Raw genomic sequence first — 17,280 nt, forward strand, 5'->3', positions numbered from 1 at the left:
GATGCAAGGATGGTTCAACATACAAAAGTCAATAAATGTGATATGTCACATCAACAAGCTCAAGGACAAAGACCATATAATTATTTCAATAGATGCTGAAAAAGCATTTGACAAAATTCAACATTCCTTCATGATACTCTCAACAAATTAGGTACAGAAGGAAAATACCTTAACACAATAAAAGCCATTTATGACAAGCCCATCACCAGTATTACTCTGAATGGGGAAAAAATGAAGGCCTTCCCTTTAAGGACAGGAACAAGACAAGGATATCCACTCTCACCACTGCTATTCAACATAGCACTGGAGGTACTAGCTAGAGCAATCAGGCAAGAGAAAGAAATAAAGAGAATCCAGATTGGGAAAGATGAAGTCAAACTTTCCCTATTTGCAGATGACATGATACTATATATAGAAGAACCTAAAGACTTTATCAAAAAATTCCTAGAGCTGGTTAATAACTTAAGTAATGCTGCAGGATACAAAATAAATGCCCCCAAATCAGTAGCATTTATATACTCAAATAATGAATTAACAGAAAGAGAAATAAAGTAAGCATATTTACAATTGTCACCAAAAAAAATACAATACCTAGAGATCAATTTAACCAAGGAGGTGAAAGACCTCTACAATGAGAATTACAAACCACTTCTGAAAGAAATTAAAGAAGACACAAAAGATGGAAAGATATTCCATGCTCCTGGATTGGAAGAATTTAACATTGTGAAAATGTCTATACTACCCAAAGTGATCTACAGATTCAATGCAATCCCCATCAAAATACCAATGACATTCTTCACAGAAATGGAAAAAACAATCTTACCTTTCATATGGAAAAACAAAAGACCACAAATAGCCAAAGCAATCCTGAGCAAAAAAAAAAAACAGAGCCAGAGGCATGACTCTGCTTGACTTCAAATTATACTACAAAGCTGTTGTAACCAAAACAGCATGGTACTGGTTAAAAAAAAAAGACATTCAGACCAGTGGAGTAGAATAGAGAACCCAGAAATCACTCCTCAGGCTTACAGATATCTGATACTAGACAAAGGCAACAAAAATCTACATTGGGGAAAAGATCGCTTCTTCAACAAGTGGTGCTGGGAAAACTGGTTATCCATATGCAGAAGAATGAAAATAGATACGCATCTCTCACCATACATTAAAATCAACTCAAAATGGATTAAAGACCTAGGTATAAGCCCCCAAACTGTAAAATTACTAAGGAAAATATAGGTGAAACGCTTCAGCAGTTAGGTCAGGGTACAGGCTTTATGAACAGGAGCCTGAAAGCACAAGCAGCAAAAGAAAAAAATAAACAAATGGGACTATATTAAACTAAAAAGTTTCTGCACCGCAAAAGAATCAACAGAGTGAAAAGACAACTTACAGAATGGGAGGAAAATTTTTGCCAACTATGCATCTGACAAGGGACTAATATCCAGAATATACATAGAACTCAAGCAATTATACAGTAAAAAAATAAATGACCCAATTAAAAAATGGACAAAAGAGCTGAATAGACATTTTTCAAAGGAAGACATACAAATGGCCAACAGATCCATGAAAAAATGCAGAACATCACTAGTCATCAGGGAAATGCAAATTAAAACCACACTGAGCTACCACCTCACTCCAGTTAGACTGGCTATAATCAAAAAGACAGTGAATAACAAATGCTGGCAACGGTGTGGAGAGAAGGGAACACTACTGTACTGTTGGTGGGACTGTAAATTAGTACAACCACTTTGGAAAACAATTTGGAGGTTTCTCAAACAACTACAGATAGATCTTCCTTATGATCCAGCAATCCCTCTTCTGGGTATATATCCAGAGGAATGGAAATCATCATGTCGAAGAGATACCTGCACTCCCATGTTTACTGCAGCTCTGTTTACAACAGCCAAGATACGAAACCAACCTAAATGTCCATCAATAGATGATTAGATAAGGAAACTATGGTATATATACACTATGGAATACTACTCTGCCATACAAAAGAATGAAATACTCCCATTTGCAACAACATGGGTGAACCTGGAGAAACTTATGTTGAGTGAAACAAGCAAAGCACAGAGGGATAAATACCTCATGTGCTCACTCACATGTGGGAGCTAAGAGAGAAAGGAAGGAAGGAAAGAAAGACCACAGTACTGCCATGATCCAACAGAGGGAGGGAACATTCCTAGGGCTACAAATTGTAGTTGAGGGGAGAGGGGGAAGGGGAAGGAGGTTGGGGGATAATTGGGAGGGGACAAAAGGTATGCCCCCAGTATGAATCTGAGCCCCACATCATGGGCAGGAGGGGGGACAATCAGCTTTGTATGTCATGAATATTCGTAATAAGGAAGGAAGGGAAGGGAAGGGAAAAAAGAAAGAAAGAAAGGAGAGAGAAAGGGGGGGAGGGGGAGAGAGAGAGAGAGAAAAAGAAAAATAAATAAATAAAAGGTTGGGCTAAAAAATAAAAAATAAAAAAATGATCCCCTTACCAGTCATCTTTAAAAAAAAAAAAAAGTTACTAAGTTTTGAGATTTGACATGTGACATTAAATAACTAATGTACCATCTTACTGAACTCATAAGGAATATTCAAAGATAAAAGATCAGTTTCTTTTAAAATTACCAATCTTCTAATTTGTGGAGATGATTTCCGTAAAAGAGCTTAAGCAGCAGACTGAACAGAAACATACGGTAGAGTAAAGATAAACTGCAAGTGCTTATCACAATGCCCCAGGCAAGGTGTAAGTAGTCAGAAGACTTTGGAACCACAGGCATGGCTTTCTATATACACTGTGCTCAGGCTTCTTGTTTGTGACTTAGCTAAAATTTGAAAAATTAGAGGAATTTTCTGCTTAATTTTACCTTCTACTAATAAATGCTTATTGGCATCAATGATTGCAAGCTGGTTGGAAAAGGGAAAAGTAAGCTTGAACTGCTAAAATTTCTAGCAATTCCAGTAATGGCTTTGGAAAATGAATTTACGTTTTTGCTTACCCCCATTATTTTTTTGTTAGTTCTTTATAAATTAGAACTCTGAAGACCAACTTTAGCATTCATCAAGTGGCTTATTTTGCATAAAATATATTACCTGTGTGAGCTACAGATTAAAAATACCTATAAAAAACTATCTGTTAGAGACAATTTAGTTCTACCTCTGTTTGAAAAGCATTATAATGTCTAAGTAAGGTGCTCAATGCTTGCTTAATCAATATTCTTGGGACTCAATCATATATACCTTGTGCTTGACAATTAAGGTTATTCCCTAGGTAAAACCCACCTGGAAAATATATGCAAGAAAAACATTTTGACTTAGCCACTGAACTACAACACCTAGGATTCAAAATATTTACTTTTAAGTATATCACATAAAAATGGTAATTTCTTAATTATATTCACAAATGGTAGCATGAAGATGAGTATTAAAATAGACCTAGAATCTAATGTTCTTGCTCTTTATTTCTAACAACACTTTTTTCTTCCTATGTTCCCGTGTATCTGAAAATATAAATATGGCAGTAATTTTAGAACCTTATGAAATGTTCATTCATTACCTTAAATTAAACTTAAGAATCACAAGATCTTTATTTCAACCCCAAGACACCCTTTAAAGGTACAGAAAAAGACTAATAACCGAATTTAATGTAATCAAATCATGATTTAATGGAAAAAGAAAAAGGAAAAAAAAGTAGGCATATTACAGTAATTAGTTAATCTAAAGGAAAAAATGCTGTGGGTATAAAAAGAAACTGGACTACACTATCAAAATAGTGCAAAACTGACGTAAGGATAGACACAGCAATCAAGGAAATAGATCAGACAGCAAAGAAATAGACCCATCCATATATAATCAGCACCGCTCCGGGCGGCCCTAGCCATCCATATATAATCAACTGATGTTTTTTATAAAGGTGCCAAGGTAACTCAATGAGAAAAAAATAATGCTTTCAACAGATGATGATGTAATAAGCATCTGACTCTGTATGTGGGGAAAATAAACCTTAATCCTTACCTCATGCCATACAAAAAAAACCTTAAAATCGATCACACACCCAAAGGTAAAATTATAAACCGCTTAAAAGAAAACATACAAGATAACCCTTGCAATTTCAAGGTAGGCAATAACTCGTCAGGACATCAAAAGCACCAACTATAAAGGGAGAAGTGATTAATCGGATTTTGTCAATATTAAAAAACTCCGCTTTTCAGAAGACACCATTAAGCAAGTGAAAAGGAAAGCAACAGAATGAAAAAATATTCACAGCACATATATCTGACAAAAGATGTGTAACTAGAACTTACAAAGAACTTTTACAATTAAAAAAAAAAAGATATGAACAAACACTTCACCAAAGGAGATATGTGAGTGGCATACAAACACACAAAAAATGTAACATAATTAGTCAACAAGAAGAGAAATATTAAATCCACAATTACACACCAACTGAAATGGCTAACATAAAGACTGCAGAGGATGTGTAGCAACTGGGCCTCTCTTGCACTGCTGGTAGGAATGTAAATGGTACAGTTGCTTTGGGACACAGTTTGGCAGTTTCTTAAAGAGCTAAATGCACAACTCTATTCATAATAGCCCAAATCTCTTAACCTGAATGCCCATCAACAGGGGAACTGATAAAGAAAATGCAGCACATTCATACAATAAAATATTACACAGAAGTAAAAAGAAATGAACTATTGATACTATACGTGTAACAACAACACAGGTGAATCTCAAAACCCCTGTGCTATATGAAAGAAACTGGACACAAAAACACATATGCTTCCATTTATATGAACTTCTAAAAACGGCAAAACTAATCTATAGTGATAATAAAGTAGATCATTGGCTGCCTGGGACTAGGGGTGGTGGGAAGAAATCACAGAGGGATACAAATAAATTTTGAGGGTAATATTCTATATTTGGGAATACTCTTGATTGTCATGGTAGTTTTCACAGGTACACATGTTTAAAACTCCTGAAATCATGCACTTATAATGGGGTATGTTTTATTACATGAAAATTATACTTCAATAAAGTTGATTTAAAACAAAAACAAAATAACACATGGCCCAATAAATGAATAATGTTTGAACAGTTCCAAAGCCCATAATGGCCCATTATGGCCATGATGCAGTTTTCTCTAAAGGTATTATTCAAAGAGACTCTCTAAAGGCTACTCAAATAAGAAAGACTCAATCAACAAGTGAGAGAAATAATACAGTTGGTTAAAATGTATATAACCACAATTCTTACCTCAAATGTGTATTTTTCTCTATTATTAAAGAGCATTAATATGGTCATCTGGAAAGTGGAGACTTGTAATATGTGCTTCCGTGTGTTAGAGCCAGTTACTTGTGCACCTCCAACACCAACTTCAGATCCATCTTCCTGTGTCATTTTTTAAAAAATATAAACAAGACTATAATTACCTCCTGGTAACTTTAACAATTTGTTTCAGAAATAAGTCCTATAATTTCTATCCCTCTTCAAAAAAACTACACAACTTATTAAATCTATTGAGTAACAGATTAGGTAGGAAATCTATTAAAAGTGTGTGTACCTATGTATACGTGTACACATACAGAGTGTCTTTATTTAGGACTGTACCCTTTTTTACCCCATCGTGAACACTTTAATGTATCCGAGCAAGTAATAATCAACAATTCTCTATATTTAAAGCTAAAATTATTTCAGCAGTATTAATGGGATGATAATAGACTTATGAAACACCACTGCCATTACACTAACACCAAAAGTAACAGGGTTAGGTTTTTTTGTGTAATCTAATCACAGTAAAATATCAAAAAATAACACAGCATGAGGGGGAAACTGACATTCTCAAAGCCTGTTCCTGCTTTATGATTTAAGTGGTACAAAGTAGAGCTTTAAGTCTTCAAGAATTAACGTACGCATCATGTTTTAAAAACCTACTGATCTGCCTAATACATCTTCAAAAGAGAACATGATTATTTAGAAAATCCCTCCTTTAAAACAAAAACAAACAATAATTAAAAGCTGAGTTTTTTAGTCTCCTTTACCTTCCCACTTATACTTAATAGTGTCCAATATTATTCAATTAAATGAATTGTTAAGGACCATTTCCCATTTAATTAAATAGAAAAATTAGAATATTTACACACATTTTCAACAACACTAAAGAAACAACTTTGGTGATATAAACTTATATAGACTCATCATATAAAACTATTAAGATTCTAATTAAAATCTAAAATAAAACTTTTATTTGCTGCCTAGATGACAGCTTAGGTATTTTTCTTTAGCCTTTCATTATTTTTTGATTCTAAGGCAAATGACTCTGATTTAATTCATACAAAGTAATGAAAATAAGTTATTAATCTAGACTTCACAATTTTAGAAATAAAAGCAATTACTTTTTTTTTTTAAATGAAGGCAAATCATTGGTGCACTACTAATTCTTTAAATGACTTTAGTAACATTTGCACATCTTACGAATCTCAAGTATTAATTTTCTCGATTTTGATGTATCGGAAATAAGGATTACAGGAGACAGAATTCTCAAAAGAAGCTCACAGCTTCGTATGCATTCAAACCAACTTACATTTTACTATTTTATGATACTGTCTCACGTCTAATCTTATAAATAAAATGTGTAATTATCCTAATAGTATTTATTTCCTAAGGAAGGCTACTAGTATAGTTCTCATATTTTTAAATGAAATTTGAAGTAATAAATCAAAGCCAAGATTTTAATCTTTTTAATATTTGAGATAGGAAGAGAAGTAAGAGAGATAAATAAATCACCCAGGGGAACAAAATTACCTATCAATTCTACAGACTAATTTTATGTTACTTAATATGTTCAAGCTATCAATTATTTACCTTTTTAACTGGTCCATAAAAGGTAGCATTAAGATCTGCAGAACCCATATGATGCTGGAGTGTGAGCTGTCGTCCACTGTGTTTGGCTAAGTAGAACCTTCAGCAAATCAAACCAGGTTTTAGAGAATCAAATACTTTAACATATTTGAAATTACAAATCACAGGTTAACAACCCTTAACAAATTTATGTTTAAGAGAGACTTTATAAGTTAAAGGAAACTTTAGGGATTAAGTTCAGTTCCAACTTTTTACAGATGGGGAAATGGGGGGTGGAAGGGGCAGGAGAGAGACACAGAGACCCCTAAGCTACTTAGCTAGGTAGTAAATGATAAAGGCAGCATGGTAAGTAATTCCTCCTGTACACTTTGCCCCAGCTCACTGCACAGCCCCTGCTGTTTGTAAAACCATCTTTCTCCATAGCAACCCAATAATCAATTTGTCCTGAGCCAGCAGCAGACATCAACAGTACAATATATATATTCCTAACCATGCACTAATGCTGATGGACGTTAATAAAATATTCCTCTGAAAAGAGTTTCATGCTAGTCATTCTCACATATAAAAAGTATAAGAATAAAATCTCCTTTTAAACAGGAAGTAAAGAAAAGGAGTATATTCATCCTCAATGAGAGACACAACTAATATTCAACCTTTTTTCAAATTTGGACAGTTGTTCTTAGAAATACAAAGTCTGACTTCGGTTTACCTTCTGAATATTTCAAAAGCATGCCTTGGGGCGGGTGGGATGTTGCACTTTGGTGTGGCTGACTGAGTGGGCCAATATCCTGTCGTGAGCACCCGGACTGTGAGATCAACACCACCTAAAGATACCTAAATAAAACAGAAAAATATATTCCCCTCAAATTAACGAGGATTTGTTACCTGTTCTGTCTAGACACTGTTAGATTTATCAAAGAAGTTAGATCAATGTCCAACATCTAGTAAATAAAACAGATGTTCTTAAAGGTTAGATCTATCCAGTGTTTTCCAAATTTTAACTATCTTGGGAAATAGCTGTAATTACAGCTTAAGATGCTTACTTAAAAATACTGATCAAAGGATAGCTCTTAGCATGTGAATAAAGTTTAACTGGTATCACTGAGAACAGAAAAGTTTTAGTTTTTACGCTTTTTAGATAAAATGTCAAGGGGTCATGTATCAGTATCATTGTAGAAAAAATTCTAGGATAATATCTTTCATCTCAGATTTTAAAGATTTTTGACATCTTAACATACAAATGACATAATTCTAATACCCCACCCACATTTCAATTTCATTTACCAAAACTTTCATGTTTTAACATATAGCTCACCTTATAACAACCTCTGCCTAGGACACTGTAGATGATCCAGTGCTACACAGCAAGTGCTCTAAAAATATTTGTATAATGGATGACTACTTCTACAAAATGTATGCTAGCATCACTGTCACAGTTAAGTATTTTCTTCTTTCTAAACAAATTAAATTTTCAATAAAATAATAAAACACATCAACGGGAACTCTTAAGGATTGAAATTCACAACTTTTATAAACTATTATTCCATTTTTATCTAACCTGGATGATTCAGGGATATAGATTTTTAAAGAAGGGGTGAGTTTATAAATATCAAGAAACATTCCACACACAGATTTCTTCACATGTATCTTACTAAACGATTACCCCACTTTACAGAAATTGAAACTAAAAATCTTAGATGATGCACAGAAGAGAGGATCATAGCAGAGACTCTTAGATGATGCACCAGGGAAGGTGGAAAATGGTTTGTACACTTGCAAGTTGGGGAGCAGGGGGGTCACAACTTGGTCAATGTGTCCAATCCTTATACATGTCATGGGATCTACTATAATTTTAAAGATGAAAAGACAAAGTCCCTAATCTCCTTCAAGTCTCTCCTCAAAATGTCAACTTTTAAATAATGTGTTCCCTGACCACTCTTTCCTGCTACATATTTGCTCTACAGCTATGTATATACTTGTCTTGTTTATCATCTCTTTCTACCTGACTAGAATGTAAGCTCCATCAAGGCAGGGATTTTTGTCTGTTCCATTCTCCACTATATTCCCAATGTTTAGAACAATGCTTGGCACAGAAAGCACTTAATAAATTGTTAAATTGGGGTGGGGGAGAGAACCCAACAAAACCATTAGTCTAGTGGTTAGTGTCTCCTCTTCCTAGCCATTTCAGTAGTATTTTGAAATCAGTCAGCTTATATTCAAAAATAGCACATGACAGGGGCAGGTGCACAGATGATCCTGGCAGAAGAGTCTGTCAGAATAGTATATGATTTGCTGACATAAATAAATAGAAATATAATGGCAAGGTGGCTTTTGTGCCCCAGCCGTTTGAAAAATAAAAACACAGAAAAAAAAAAAAGGACAAATACTTAAGATTTCTTGTAGTACAATAAATAAGATTTGTCTAAATAAAATACACCACAGGTATTATTAGGATGTTAAGAAAGTACTTGTTATATAACTCCCAAAAGTAAATGAAAGAACCACTGTCTTGGTATATTTAATAGGCCAAGAACCTTAAAAGTTACAGAGAATCTTCTCCTTGAGGATTGGAAATATTTTAAGAGTCCAAAAACTGAGAAAACTGAAGATTTGTTTTGCTTATCCTGTCATTTCTCATCAAACCTTCTAACGTAAATTAAGGTTTAGGGGACTCAAAGCTTAAGGTCCTTAGCATAAACTATTATAAAAAGGGCAATAATTGCATGCAAATAATGGCTTTACAGTAAGTGGAAGCTGAAAATGTATTAGCAGATAAACAACTCAGCATCTTGGTAAGTCCTCTACGCTGAAAATGTATTAGCAGATAAATAACTCAGAATCTTGGTGAGTACACTACTTATTATAGTTATTAACAAATTATTAAACAAAAACCTATCACAGAGTAGAGGACGTATCTGAATAATTACCAAGATGAAAGACTATGAAAAATTAACAAACTACAACAGCAGCAAACAACAAAGGCAAACAGAATCAATGAAATCACCATGTTGACCAATCAGCCTTTTTTTCTTAATGAAACAATTGCAATAGGATGGTCAAGAGTAAAGACCATATTTTTCTTATAAAAAGGCCTTAACTTTCATACAAATGGTATTTATACCCTTAGAAAAATAGTAAAGGATAGTTAGCCCATCCAGAAACAATCCCTTACAGATGGTTTCAACAGAGTATTCATTCACACTAGGTTATATCCTGCAAACTCTCAATATGTGTAAGATTCGTGGGGGAAAAAAATGAACAGAAGAAAATTATTATACCAAATAAAAATTATATAAAAATATAATTGTATCAATGTATTAGATAGATTTAAGTTCAAATCCCTAAACAATCTAAAAAGGAAACTGAAAAAAAATCTAGGATAATCTAGCCCTTCTCCACTGTAAACATTGTAATTTATGAGGCAAATCATACAATTGTCTATAATGGAGTGAAAATATCTTAACATAAATATAAATGTCTATTCCACAGAATTAGGTATTTTCACATATCTTATTTGTGATGGGACTCTGAGACCAGAAGAAGTGATAATCTCATATTTAAATACCAAAGGAAACACCTTCAGATTTGTTAATGGTTGTGACATACCTTAACTGTATAGTGGTATGTGATCACTTAGAAAAGTTTTAAGACTCTTTACGGAATTCTCTAAACTTAAGGTTAAGTTGAAAAACAGTAAAAAAAAAAAAAAAAAAAAATTCTTTGTTTTGATGTGAACTTTGTTAAAGGCTCACAAAACAAACACCTACTTGACACTAAACCTATGAAAGTTCCAGCATACCACCTTCTGGAAGCAACCTATACATCACACTTATAACACACTAATTTCTGACTTTTATAGTCTCAGTTCATCCCCCACCTATCCTTAGGATGTGAGGCCCACTTATGCTGACCTTACAGATGAGAATGAGAACATGGAAGTACAGGAAGGTCAGGTAACTATCCCAAGATAACACAATCCAGGGGTAAAGTGAAGAGAAGAGTACTGAAATGCAGTAAACTTGTCTATGCCCAGGATTCTTCCCACATTCTATAATGGTTATGACAACAGAATAATTCTATTTATTAAATTTTCAGTATGTACCTTCAAAGGGGAGGATAATTTAAATTTTAAAATAGTAAAAAAAAAAAAAAGTTTTAACGTGTAAACAGTCAGAAAAAGAGATTAAATGGGGGAAATAATTTAAGTACTCACAGACAATACCTAAGTTGTCACTAATGACATTTAAAGAAACGACACCAGCAGATGAGTTATCTGCTAAACGGATAAAAAATATCCATTACAAAAGACTTTTCATAAATATATGTAAGTAGAAATTAATGCAGACTCTTACCCCAGTTGCCTGTAGATGTTGCCTGAATTCATCCATAGTTGTGTTTGAGATGCTCATATCCCTAAACATTCCTTCCAGTTTTGATGTGAACTGACATCCACATTCAGTCTGAGAAAGAAAAACAGAAATGTACACAAATAAATAGATTTTTCTATGACAAGATGTAGAAAGAAAAAAAACTATTCCATGTTATTGCTATCCCTGATAATCTCCTTTGTAAATCTTTCTAATGGTTGCTCTATACTGGTGGTTACAAACTTTGAAGTGTTTAACAACCACCCAAGGATTTTATTTTACATACTAATTCGGATTCCCAGACTCTTTCAGAGATTCTAACACACTCTCAGAAGGAGCGGCCCAGAACTCTGCATTTTTAATAAATACCTCAGGTGATTCAGGTACAGGTAGTCTACGGACCATACTTTATGAAAGAGAACTAAATGCCAATATTCTTTTTTGGGGGAGGAGGGTGGTGGTGGTGGTGAGGCAACTAGCTGATATAAGGATTGAACCCTGGACCTTGGTGTTACCAGCATCATGCTCTAACTAACTGAGCTAACTGGCCAGCCCCTAATATTCTCTTTATTGTACCCCTCTCACTAATCCTCATCCAGACCTCCATGAATGTATCCTGGCATACCAACAGAAATTCCACGGAACTACGAATGTCTCAGAACTCAAACAAATATAAGTATAGCCTGTGTTCTCCTCAAAAACAATCTAACTTTAATTTTTAGAAATAAACATTTAAAATCCAAGTAAATAATTTTCAGTTACATGTTGCTGGTGCACATTCATGTGATAAACACTAGTTAGGTGCACTCCATTTCATCTTATATATACACCTTACCTTTAACTTAGATATCATATTTTTTTCGGAGTCGTCAGAAACACTTTTATTTGTGAGAAGTCTCCTTGCCAAGTGTTGTTTATAATAACGTTCAAATACATCCTTTTCTTGCATAAACCTAAAAAGAACCATTGCCTTATCCAATATTGTTTCTACTTCTTGTTCTGTTAGCTGCAAAATTAATTTAAAAACAATTTAAAAATTATAAAATTTTAGGTCTACAAAAACAGTACTAGAGTTCATCTACAGTTTAAAAACACTACTGTTTGAAAACAAACATCTGGTTGACATATATCAGGAGAAAGGATCTGGTTTGAGAAAACATGTCCTACTTCATTCACACAGTGGCACAAGTCTATACCCTCTACTAGTGCAGCATTAATGAGAGGTTGGAGTGGAACTCCATTCCCTAAAAGGCTACCACTGAAAGGGAGGCATAAGATAATAAACATAGGGATGGATTAAGGGACAACTGAGAACAGATAAAATAAAATTTCAGTCACAAAGAAGACTTTTATGAAGCCTTTATATAACATTTAGGCTAAACCTGCATAGCCAAAAGACAGATCTTCTCACTTAAGCTCATTCAAAATCTACATTTTATAAACAGAATGAGAATAATTTATTATAACCCAAACAGTAAAAAGGCCCCTTGCCCTTATCTTTTAAATAAGAGTAAGATGCTACTGTGGCAAGTTGTATTAAGCTTATATTTTAAAAAACAGAAGATCGAAAGGCTGTGTAATTAATAGTCTTTTCTACTCGGTGCATCCTCACTCATCTTGTTTTGTTGTTACAGCTCCTGCCTGTAAAACCTGTGGCTATTTGTTGCTTTTCCCTTTTGTCTCACAAAACCCAAGATGATGTCAAAAAACACCAATTCATACGTGATTAAAATATGCTTAACTTGACTTTCTATGCTGCAGTGAGTTTCCAAGTTCCCAGAGATATAATAAACGCATGAAATTGAGTTTCAATATATGCTTTCAAACTAATTTATAAGAGCTGTTCTTCTATCTATGCTTTCCAATTCTTGGTATCCAAGAATTGTTTGATAAATAACCTCCAGAATCAGGTAAGATCAAGCAACATTCTGTATTACTGGAGAGTTATTTTCTAGTTTTTTGTTATTTAGAGCACACTTAACTCTCAAAGTCATAAAGACAACCGTTCAAAACTATAGCTGCTTAGTTTGTTTTTGATGCCAATTATGCATTAAGTGGAATGTCAAAGTACTTTTGATCATGTTAAATACTTTAAACAATACTTTTTAATAGATCACAGCACACATTTAAGCACACAGCAAAGGGTTATGCTTTATTTTATTTCTACAAAATTTCCTAATCTTGCATCTGATTTCCTAATTTTATATACAATCTTATACCTACGAATAAATTTAATGTATTTTCAAATGCATTACTACTTACCCCTTTGACTCCCTTTTTCAGCTTATCATCAATAAATAATGAGAGGTATTCGGGAGACCTGGAGTTGAGGTTGAGAAAATACTCAAAGTCACCAGCAATAGTTTGTTTAAAGAGCCGGTCATTATTAAATGATTCCTGGAGGAAGCGATCAAACCTACTCTTCAGATCCAATAATCCCTTACAAACGAAAACAAAAAAATTTAGGATACATTATAGAATAATTTATACAAACAATACCATGTTCGACCACGTACATTTATCATAACTTTGCTGGTAATAACCGTGTCTTCAGTGTTAAACTTACAGATTCTACATTATTACTTTCAACCCTATATCTAACTCATATTAAAAATGTCAGTGATGAGAGAAGTATTTTATCTTCCACATATGGATTAATATATTGAAGACAGACCAAAGAACCTCCTCATTGCTTCTCCTCACTCTCCTCTGTCTTGGCTGAATGGATTAACCAGAGAGATAATTAGCTTTAAAAAATACACAGAGCTGATTATTTAAATTAAAATGTGAACAACTTGGAGTGTAATTTATTTATAGTACTACTTGAGAGGTTAATAAAATGAACAGCAGCAGCTGAGTTTGGCTCCCTGATATAAATATGCATACCTTGCAAAATTCTAAGGTACTTAGGATAATTATACATATTAATTTACCACTAGGAAAATTAAGTAGAAAGTACATAATACAAAGCTTAGTAAAAGTGATCTTTTTAGCACCTGTTAAATTGACTTTATCATGAACTTAAAGAGAATGTTTTGTGCTCACTTACTTGGATATAGTCAACAGGATTCTTTCCTTCTCCTTCCTCAGAAACAAGGGCTTTACCTTGTTCCCTCAAATAGGAACTCATACACTCACACATTGTTTTCAAACCATTTGGCACACGACTAAATAACTTGTACATGCAAGCAAGGTCTACAATCAGAAAGAAAGCACAAATTGGATATAAGAAGATAAAGAAAAAAGAGTGAAACCTGTGTTTGAGCTGTGATACTTAGACAAGCTTATTTCTCCATTATAACCGTTGGCTGACCACATGACTATTAAAAAAAATAGCAAAACGGAAAAAAAAGATAGGCTATTCATTGGTGATTGCAATTTATGAAATAGTTTTTTGATAAGATGCTTTTAATGCATCAACGTCTTAGCAAATTTTTTAATTTACATGGAAGAAAAGATGCCTAAACAGCATAATAAGCAAATAACATTACCAAAAATGGAAACTGCAGTTTTAAGCTTGTGCATAACTTATCCCATGTAATTCTAATGTAGATCCTACAGACACTACAAAATGTCCAGGATAACTCTAATTATGTTGTAATTGACAGTCACCATTATAAGGAAGAAATTTAAAAGACAATTAAAGTCTTACAGGTATTTCTAAGCATCTTTACCTTAAAAAATTTAACTGTCAATCATGACAAGTCAAATGAAATACAGTAGGACTTACTTCATTACACTCCATGGTAAAATTTATATAAAATTTATAATATAACTAACTATTCTTTAATATTTTCCTCAGAGCAATCCCTAATATTTCTCAGGCAATATCCTATGCAAATATATGTATTTAAAAAATTAGTCTATCTCACTATATTGTTTGTATTCAGAACAAAAACTCTGGACCCCATCCCACCTTTTATATCACTTTTCAAAAGACTCAAATGTGGATTTAAAATATTTTTCCATATGTTTAGTGTTTCTTTAAGATAACTTACTGGGAATACTATAGTGTTAAAACTTTACAATGATATAAAAAAGCTTTATAATCATAACTTTTGAAGACAGAGAACAGTAGTTTTTAGATCAGGGGTTGGCTAAGTTTTACCTGTAAAGTGCCAAACAGTAAATGTTTTAGGCTTGTGGGCTGTATGGTCTCTAACGTAACTACTCAACTTTGCCACTGTAGCAAGGAAGCAGCCATAGATAATATATAAATGAATGAGTGTGACTGTATTTCAAATTAAACTTTATGGACACAGAAAATCTGGATAAATTTTCATGTATCATGAATTACTCTTCTTTTGATTTTTTTTTCAACCAAACTGGAGGAAGGCTAGACTTGGCAAACAGGGCATAATTTGCCTTCTTTGGTCTATATCGATAAGAGCAATCTAGAACCTAAAACTAAAATTGTGTGTATTTTTAAAATACCTTGGAAGCAAGCTTTACAAAAAGTGTCTCTAAAATGAATTTCAGTGACTTTTAATAGCAAATTTTATTAAATTTTTCATTAAAAATATATGCACAAAGTAACCTACAAATGGCAAATCTCACAGCTTCTCACATATTTGGTATAAATTACAACCAAATATCCTATGTTAAAAACAGGTATTACAAATGCAACAGCAATTTATGGACACATGCTACAGTAAATCTGGCATACCAAATACTTCTAACAAAATTGTTCCCAACTTGTTTATTTTTTTCCTATGTTTTTACAAGTTTTGCTTAGATATTACATGTTATATGTTTAGTTGTACATTTGTACAATTTCACTGTATTTAATTCACTGTATTTAAATGCAGGGGGTAGTAGAAAATGTGACAGAGTAAATTATGGCTTCTGTACAAGATTAAACAATAAAAATGAGACACCATTTAGATTTAATTTATAGTGTGTATTTGCATCTAATAATCCAATTTATCCTACATTTACAGTGAGAAATTTGTTTTTTACTTTCTGATTTATGAGAATATGGCTTTATAATGATGAAGTTGTGCCTCTGACATATTCTCGACATACTGCTCAAGAGCAGACCTATCACAATTAAAGTATTTCACAACAAGATTTCTAGTGGCATGGTCAGGTAAAATAAAGCCAGAATTTTAAAATGTAATTGAGAATCACAGATAGCTACTTACTTGCTGAAAACATAAAGTACTAAATGGCGAACTAGAGTAAGTAGCTATTCTGATATTCCTTCATTTATGTACTTACTAAGTGCTTGCCATGTTAGGCATACTCACCTTTAACAAAGTCTCCATGTGGGTTATAGAGATGTTATAATACAGGCATGCCCAAATAACCTCTCCATCAAACACTTCCTAGCCCTGAATCTCCAGCCCATTTGATCATGCCCTAACCACACATCCCAAGGTATACAGGAAAGCATTAATTCAATATCTAAACAGTACATTAGATAATCTATCTATACTCATTTTAAGCAGGGTAAAATGCTTTTTATAAAGTCCTAGTCTGCCAGGGACCATTTAGATCAGGGGTCATCAGATTATAAACCATGGGCCAAATAGAGCCCCCTGCCTGTTTCTGTACAGTTCATGAACTAAGAATGGTTTCCACATTTGTAAATGGTTAGAAAAACATGAAAGGAATAATATTTAGTGACATGTAAAGATTATATGAAATTCAAATGTCATGACCCAGAAATAAAAATTTATAGGAACAGAGTCAAACTTACTAATCTGTGTTACTGTCTATGGCCATTTTCGCACTATGACAACAGAGATGACTACCTGAATGTATGGTCCATAAACCTAAAATATTTACTATCTGGAACTTTACAAAAAAGTGTGTCAACCCCTGACCTTAATTACCCAGGAGTACCTTATTTATCCAGGGTAGTACTTTATTTTAGAAAACATGGCAAACACACTAGAAGATGATTTTGTTTTGTTTTTTGATTTTACAAAAAAGAAATACCAGAAGAGTACCTTAAAAAGGAATTTTCTCCGGTTTAATAAAAATGACAAATTTATATGCAAATATTCAGGAACTTATCATATATACAGAAATATGACAATTTCAAAACACAAGG

The 17,280-nt window shown here is 33.3% G+C and overlaps 1 protein-coding gene across 1 annotated transcript in view; it reads right to left on the reverse strand.

Annotated features, from left to right (window-relative positions):
* Positions 1–17,280, reverse strand: part of CUL3 (cullin 3) — a 95,651-nt gene that overhangs the window by 14,031 nt on the left and 64,340 nt on the right. Inside the window, exons 7-13 of the mRNA XM_063096059.1 lie at positions 14,272–14,417; positions 13,485–13,661; positions 12,058–12,228; positions 11,208–11,315; positions 7,565–7,689; positions 6,859–6,955; positions 5,251–5,385 (exon numbers count right to left, since the gene is read on the reverse strand). Of these exons, the coding sequence (XP_062952129.1) occupies positions 5,251–5,385; positions 6,859–6,955; positions 7,565–7,689; positions 11,208–11,315; positions 12,058–12,228; positions 13,485–13,661; positions 14,272–14,417 (959 nt within the window). The remainder of the gene's footprint in view (positions 1–5,250; positions 5,386–6,858; positions 6,956–7,564; positions 7,690–11,207; positions 11,316–12,057; positions 12,229–13,484; positions 13,662–14,271; positions 14,418–17,280) is intronic.

The sequence above is a fragment of the Cynocephalus volans genome, chromosome 1 (genome assembly GCF_027409185.1).
Source record: "Cynocephalus volans isolate mCynVol1 chromosome 1, mCynVol1.pri, whole genome shotgun sequence".
Lineage (NCBI taxonomy): Eukaryota > Metazoa > Chordata > Mammalia > Dermoptera > Cynocephalidae > Cynocephalus > Cynocephalus volans.